General features: G+C 29.0%; 1 protein-coding gene across 1 annotated transcript; it reads right to left on the bottom strand.

The window, feature by feature from the left end:
* Positions 1-5,341: 5,341 nt before the first annotated feature.
* On the bottom strand, positions 5,342-7,227 carry ND-39 (NADH:ubiquinone oxidoreductase subunit 39). Its single transcript, XM_075305379.1, has 4 exons — positions 7,070-7,227; positions 6,493-6,931; positions 6,058-6,423; positions 5,342-6,001 (listed from the first exon to the last, which is right to left on the bottom strand). The coding sequence occupies exons 1-4, from the start codon at positions 7,107-7,109 to the stop codon at positions 5,608-5,610; spliced, it is 1,239 nt and encodes a 412-aa protein (XP_075161494.1). The 5' UTR covers positions 7,110-7,227; the 3' UTR covers positions 5,342-5,607.
* Between the last annotated feature and the right edge of the window lie 813 nt (positions 7,228-8,040).

Raw genomic sequence — 8,040 nt, 5'->3', positions numbered from 1 at the left:
TGTACATGTTTTATTTCAAAATATATGGGGAATATAATCGTGGCATGAATATATACACAGATGGCCAACCTCGAATTAAACACTTTCCACCGAAGTGACAGTGTCGATGATGTAATAATGGCTACAGGAAAATTCCCTGAAACGTGGAAACAATCTACCATAATACCAGTGCAGAAAGTTTCCAAAACAAAAAAATGTGAGGAATATAGACCCATAAATACTTTGAAAACATTCGAAAAAGTGATGGAGAAAGTTGTAAAGATCCAATTAGAAAGATATTTTGAAGAAAATAACTTGTTGTCTAAATTCCAATCAGGATTTCGAAAAGATTACTCATGTGAGACTACCGTTAACTATGTCATAAACAGATGGAAAAGTATTAATAAAAATCAAAAAATAATAGCCATATTTTTGGACTTCAAAAGAGCTTTTGAAACAATAAACCGAGATATTCTAATACAAAAACTTGAACGATATGGAATAAAAGGAAGTGAACTGAAATGGTTTAAATCATACTTAACGAACAGAACCCAAACAACAAAAGTTAATAATACAACATCTGATATTATTGCAAATGGTTTAGGTGTTCCGCAGGGTTCTATCCTTGGGGCCTTACTATTTATTATATATATAAATGACGTACAAAATATATTGAGATACTGTGAAATTATTATGTATGCAGATGATACTCTTATATATGTTGAAGGCGCCACAGATTCTGAATGTTACGATAAATTATCTTACGACATTAAAAATATAGAAATTTGGTTACGAATGAATAAACTTAAGTTAAATGAAGAAAAAACTAAAATATTAGAAATAAATACAACAACACAAATAAATTTCGAAATAAATGAAAAAACTATTGAGAAAGTGGATAAAATAAAATACCTCGGTTTCATGATAGATAAAAACTTAAACTTTAAGGATCACATAGACTATATTTGTAAGAAAATTTCAAAGAAAATCGGTTTCTTTAGACGAATTAGAAAAAATATTTCGCCCATAACCGCAGTCAACATTCATAACACCATAATCAAGCCCCATTTCGAATATGGATCGACAATATTATATACTTGCTGTAAAGATGACCAAATCCAAAGACTCCAGAAATTACAAAACAAATCAATGAGAATAATATTGCAATGCAATAGATATACACCAATAAGAAGTATGCTAGACGCATTAAAATGGTTAAATATAAAACAAAGGCTACAACTAAACACATTGTCTTTCATTCATAAAATAAAACATGGTAAATCTCCGGAATATCTACTTGAACGAGTGGAATATGTTCGGGATTCGCAACCCTATAACCTGCGTACATCAAATAATTTCCGGATACAGAGAGTAAGAACAATCAACATGCAACGATCACTCTTCTATAAAGGATTACAATTGTATAATGAACTTTCAACCAACATAAAAAATGAGTCAAATAATGTAATTTTTAAAAAAATGTGTTCAGATTTTTTAAGAAATATGTCAAATTAATTGTGAAAATGTATATTATGTAACACCTTAAAGTATTATATACTAATAAAGATTATCAAAAAAAAAAAAAAAAAAAAAAAAAAAAAAAAAAAAAAAAAAATAATTAACCAATTTTTGTCCCTTAAATTAAAAGTAAATTAAACTAAACTAATCTACCAAATTTTGAAGAAAATTTTACTAAAAACTACCAAAACAAAAAGTCTTGTTTTACAAAAATTTATTTCTTTAAAAATGCCAAAATTTTATTTCTATAGAAAAATTTTGTCATTATTTTATTTCATTGTTGTTGTTTTTTTTATTTCAGCTTAAAACCATACATTGACTAAACTGCAAGTGTAGCTTAACCAACAGAGGAAAAGAATGTTTGTCAAATTTATTTGGGCAAAGCCCTATAGACTGCAAGATGGTTGGATGGACGCACGTTTCGGAATTACCACATTCCTCATCAGCATCCTCTACTTGCAGCAAAACTATCAACCAATTATCAGAATAAATTCATGCGGTTTATTAAACCCAACAATAAACCACACTTGAACCCTCCGAAAAAAGGTTTTACATTGATAGCCGGCTTATGCCGAAATAAATTCGTACAAACATCTCTCTTTTCCTTTGCCACCATCAAATCATCGATTTGAGTGAAGTTGGCTGGGTTTTATTTTGAGCGTGCTTCCTCTTCTTTCTTTCATTCGTTTTGTTTTGTTATTGTTGGTTTTTGTTCTTGAATCATTGTTGTTGTTTTTTTGATTTCAGCTTAAAACCATACATTGACTAAACTACAAATGTAGCGTAACCAACAGAGGAAAATAATGTTTGTCAAATTTTATTTCTATAGAAAATTTTGTCAAAATTTTATTTCTATAGAAAATTTTGTCAAAATTTTATTTCTATAGAAAATTTTGTCAAAATTTTATTTCTATAGAAAATTTTTTTAAATTTTAATTCTATAGAAAATTTTGTCAAAATTTTATTTCTATAGAAAATTTTGTCAAAATTTTATTTCTATAGAAAATTTTGTCAAAATTTTATTTCTATAGAAAATTTTGTCAACATTTTATTTCTATAGAAAATTTTGTCAAAATTTTATTTCTATAGAATATTTTGTCAAAATTTTATTTCTATAGAAAATTTTGTCAAAATTTTATTTCTATAGAAAATTTTGTCAAAATTTTATTTCTATAGAAAATTTTGTCAAAATTTTATTTCTATAGAAAATTTTGTCAAAATTTTATTTCTATAGAAAATTTTGTCAAAATTTTATTTCTATAGAAAATTTTGTCAAAATTATATTTCTAGAGAAAATTTTATTTCTATAGAAAATTTTGTCAAAATTTTATTTCTATAGAAAATTTTGTCAAAATTTTATTTCTATAAAAAGTTTTGTCAACATTTTATTTCTATAGAAAATTTTGTCAAAATTTTATTTCTATAGAAAATTTTGTCAAAATTTTATTTCTATAGAAAATTTTCCTAAAAGTTTATTTCTGTAGAAAAATTTCCTAAAATTTTATTTCTATAGAAAACTTTGTCAAAATTCTATTTCTAAAGTCAATTTTGTCAAAATTTTATTTTTAAAGAAAACTTTCGTAAGATTTTATTTCTATAGAAAATTTTGTCAAAATTTTATTTCTTAAGAAAATTTTCTAAAATTTTATTTCTATTGAAAAATTTTGTCAAAATTTTATTTCTATAGAAAATTTTGTCAAAATTTTATTTCTATAGAAAATTTTGTCAAAATTTTATTTCTATAGAAAATTTTGTCAAAATTTTATTTCTATAGAAAATTTTGTCAAAATTTTATTTCTATAGAAAATTTTGTCAAAATTTTATTTCTATAGAAAATTTTGTCAAAATTTTATTTCTATAGAAAATTTTGTCAAAATTTTATTTCTATAGAAAATTTTGTCAAAATTATATTTCTATAGAAAATTTTGTCAACATTTTATTTCTATAGAAAATTTTGTCAAAATTTTATTTCTATAGAAAATTTTGTCAAAATTTTATTTCTATAAAAAGTTTTGTCAACATTTTGTCAAAATTTTATTTCTATAGAAAATTTTGTCAAAATTTTATTTCTATAGAAAATTTTCCTAAAAGTTTATTTCTGTAGAAAAATTTCCTAAAATTTTATTTCTATAGAAAACTTTGTCAAAATTCTATTTCTAAAGTCAATTTTGTCAAAATTTTATTTTTAAAGAAAACTTTCGTAAGATTTTATTTCTATAGAAATTTTTGTCAAAATTTTATTTCTAAAGAAAATTTTCTAAAATTTTATTTCTATTGAAAAATTTTGAAAACATTTTATTTTTATAAATTTTTTTTTTTTTTTAATTTTATTTCTTTGGTCAAAATTTTATTTGTATAGTAAAATTTGATCAAAATTTTATTTGTCAGTATTTTATTTCCATAGAAAATTTTGTCCAAATTTTACTATAAAAATAAAATGTTGACCAAATTTCCTATAGAAATGTTGACAAAATCGTCTCTCGAAGTAAAATTTTGACAAAATTTTCTATAGAATAAAAATTTTATTCTATAGAAAATTTTCCTAAAATTTTATTTCTATAGAAAATTTTCCTAAAATTTTATTTCTATAGAAAATTTTGTCAAAATGTTATTTCTATACAAAATTTTGTCAAAATTTTATTTTTAAAGAAAACTTTCTTAACTTGTATTTCTATAGAAAATTTTGTTAAAAATTTTATTTCTAACGAAAATTTTATTTCTTTTGAAAAATGTTGATAACATTTTATTTCTATAGAAATTTTCTTAAAATTTTGTTTCTATTGAATAATTTTGATAACATTTTATTTTTATAGAATATTTTGTTTCTATAGAATGTTTTGTTAAAATTTTGTTTCTATTGAATTTGTCAAAATATTATTTTTATAGGAAAATAAAGATATAAAAAATTTTTGAAGTACCTTTTAGTTAGGGGGATATTTTGCAAAATCTACCAAATCATCAGGAATTCTACCAATCTACCAAACAGTAAAAATCTACCATTTTGTGTAGAATTCTACCAACTGTGGCAACCGTGATTGTAGTAGGAAAGTACTTTTCTTATAGGAATTCATCTATATAGAACGTATTTATCGATTTGGAAATAATCTACCTTCAAGATTATTTGGTAATGAGTGTTTTTGCTGAATGAGGTTACAAAAGTCGAAAATCAACTTATTGTCGAACGTAGATTTTAAAGAAATTTAGCATTTTCCAATAGATGGCGTTGATTGGCTGCATCTCGCGTTTTATAAGACCTATCTGTTTCAGCCAGATGGCATTTCGTATTAAAAATTCACAAATTGTTTGATTCAGTTTTGTTTAAGCATGAGCCGAATCTTGTAAAAACTCGGAAGGAAAAGTTGCAACGTATTCGTTGCATTGGTTGGTGACAACAATTATCATGAAAATAAGCAGTTTTCTGGTGCGGAGAGATGTAGTACCCACCTGAAAATTTGAATAACGTTTTTGGTTCTTACATCGCATCAGCCAAAGAACCATAATTTTGGTTTCACGGGCTACGTTCTGGTGATATCGATGTCAAGACCACGCACCTCAATGAACATTCTCAAGTTCGGTCTCAATTAAACACTGTTTTAATTGCCAAATAGCTGAAGATTGCACAAAAAATCCGTTTAGAAGTATTTAAATAAGGCCGGAAACGAAAAGAAGCTCGATGTATTGGTGCCACACGAGTTAACGCCAAAAAGCCTCGTGGTTCTAACATGCTGCTAGATAGCTAAAAGGGGACCAAACGTCAAAGGTCGTGGACGAAACGGCCCATATCGAAGAGAAACTGTAAAATAAAATATCCTCACTGCGCTAAATGCCCAGTAATCAAATATAATTGTAATGTTGACACAGTCATTTTCTATTTATTCATTATTTAGCTTTAACATTGGTTTATTTTTAATTACGCCTAGGTGAAGTTTCCATTCCGTTATTTTGGAATAGCTTTTCAATATCATTCAAATATTCTTCACTAAATACACCATACCACAACGAACGCACCACCAAAACAAAAAAAAGTAGTTCACGAATACGCAGGCGTTTTCCTCTTAAACGACGGGAAGATTTATTTGTTTCGCTGTTATGGTGGCCTTTGGGATTATTTTATGCATTAATTCTTTGCTCTTCACGTGGTGAAATTGTTTTGGGAAGGGCTGGTTTTTCGAATTCGTTTAGATCAGCATCGTAGTACAAGGCAGCCCGATATGGTCGCAATTCCCATGGCACTTGGTTTTCCATTGGTGTTAATTGTACACCCAAATCCTCCAATGTTGGTACATTTTGTAATACCTTGTCAGTCACGCATTCAAGTTCGACACGTTCCAGATGCAAGCCACCTACGGGAGAACCAGGGCAAATCATTTCTGTGAGCTTGGTTTTCAATACAAAGGTAGGGTCGAAACGCAAGTCGTATCTTTGATAGCCCCACCATTCAGCATCTTTACGCATAATGCGATGGAACCAATCGACCAATTCGCTCAATTGATAACGTTTAGGTCTGAAATGCATAAATTTGCATAAAAAAGTTTATTAAATATTTTTTGGCAAACATACCCAACAGCCTGGTAAACTTGACCGGCAGTATCAGGATCCTTAGCACAATTTAAAATTGCCTGAGCCACATCGGAAACATAGACGGGTTGTTTGACGGTACGTTCACCTTTATGCCACAATGGTACAGAACGGAACTGACGACGCCAGATGTGAGCATAATAACGCAAGAAACGGTCCTCTGAGCCATAGATATCAGCTGGCCTGATTATGGTAGCATCAGGGAACTCATCACGTACAGCCTTTTCTCCCCAGTACTTACTACGTAAGAAATTGCTGCCACCTTCAATAACATGACCCTTTGGATTAGGGTCAGCATTTAAAGCAGATACATGAATCAAACGTTCAACACCCATTTCGCGGCAGATTCTGTTAACGAAAGATATGCAGTTTTGGAAGCAAGTTTTCAAAATATATATTTTTTTTTGATGTGTTTACCTGGCAATACGACGTGCACCATCAACATGGACATCGTTGAATTTGAAATTTTTAGTTTCATATTCGCGACCGACAAGATTGATGACCACATTGGAGTACTTAACCGCCTTGCGAATAGCCTCCTCATCGCTTAAATGATAGAATTGGAACAATACTTGGCCCAAGTCACCGCATACTTTCAAGCGAATGGCTTCTGAATCTTCACCACGATAAGGCAAAATCATTTGAGTGCCAGATTTACCCAACTTGTTGCATACATAACGTCCCAGGAAACCGGTGCAACCAAACACCGTGGCTACAATTCCATTGAAACTGCTTCGGCCGCCGGTACCGCGTTTCATAGCACTCAAATTGGTGGTTTTTAATGGACGTGGACTATCACTGGAATAGTTGGCAGAGCGCAAACACAACACACCCAAAGCTCCATTTGTATGTTGTTCTGCATGAAGGAAATGGGAAATTTATTGTAGAAAAACAATCTTGGAGGCCTCAGAAAGGAAAGTTACATAATTTTAGATTGTTCTTTTATTTTGCAAATCTGCAAAATTTCATACTGCAATTGATTTCTCGCACTTACTTGCCATCTGGACATTCCTCGTTAAGATAATCGAAGCCATTTTATGCAGGACAGCTATGCTTCACCCAAATAATGTTGAATTTTCCTCTGCAAAAATTATTTCTTCTGAGCCTGAAAACGGCTGTGATTCGGGCAGTTGTCAAAATAAAAGCGTTGCCACATGTTTACGATGGGGTTCGTTATATTGCGACGTGTAACGCATTATCTAGTGACGAGGTAGTGATAGTGAAACAGCTGAGTATATATTTTTTGTTAAAAGGCCGGTACTAAGTTCGCACTTCACAGGTGGAAATTAAATATTTTACGTTTACCAGTCTTTACAATGTAATTTTAGAAATACAACATATTAAATCGGTGCTTTGGTCCATTCTCCGTAGTACTACCTTAAGCTGAGTACTATGTTCAATTTTCAATCAATTAATTTCGAAATATTAAATGGTTCGCAATCAATACATTGGATCTTTTCCATCCATAATTTGAAGAGACTTGACAAAAATGTTATCGTCTTCATATATATTTTTGCACTTTTAATTTAGTGTTTTGGTGAAAAACTCGAACATAGTTATTACCTTTAGTGTTTCACAAGTGAAAATCAAATATGTTTACGTTTTCTGTGTTTTATTATATAATTTCAAAGAAAGAAACGTTTTTGAATAAATAATTTGGAACATTGACGTTATGTTAGGTTTTTGTGCAGGTACTCAAAATACGAAAATCGACGAATTTCAACAATGTTAGAAATGTTATAAAGTTTCCTTGTGAATGACAAACCCCATCCACAATATACATTCAACTGACTTTATAAATTGTTTATCTTCTACACATTCTCTAGTATTTTTGAAAAAAGAAAATGCTGCCATTGTTCTGATATTCGGAATCGCAAATCGCAAGAATTTATTTTTCTTGTAACGAAAAAATAGTGATACTCTAGGACTTCAATACAATTTTAATTTGAACTTCTCCTTAAAGAA

This window comes from Haematobia irritans, chromosome 4 (assembly GCF_050003625.1).
Source record: "Haematobia irritans isolate KBUSLIRL chromosome 4, ASM5000362v1, whole genome shotgun sequence".
Lineage (NCBI taxonomy): Eukaryota > Metazoa > Arthropoda > Insecta > Diptera > Muscidae > Haematobia > Haematobia irritans.
This window is presented reverse-complemented; position numbering and strand designations above follow the sequence as displayed.

Bases quoted from the DNA above. Each gene is read 5' to 3' on its own strand.
- ND-39 (XM_075305379.1), bottom strand. From the start codon at position 7,109: ATGGCTTCGATTATCTTAACGAGGAATGTCCAGATGGCAA. The intron at 6,932-7,069 runs GTAAGTGCGAGA...TCCTTCATGCAG, and splicing joins GAGGAATGTCCAGATGGCAA to AACAACATACAAATGGAGCT. The intron at 6,424-6,492 runs GTAAACACATCA...TTTCGTTAACAG, and splicing joins GGTGCACGTCGTATTGCCAG to AATCTGCCGCGAAATGGGTG.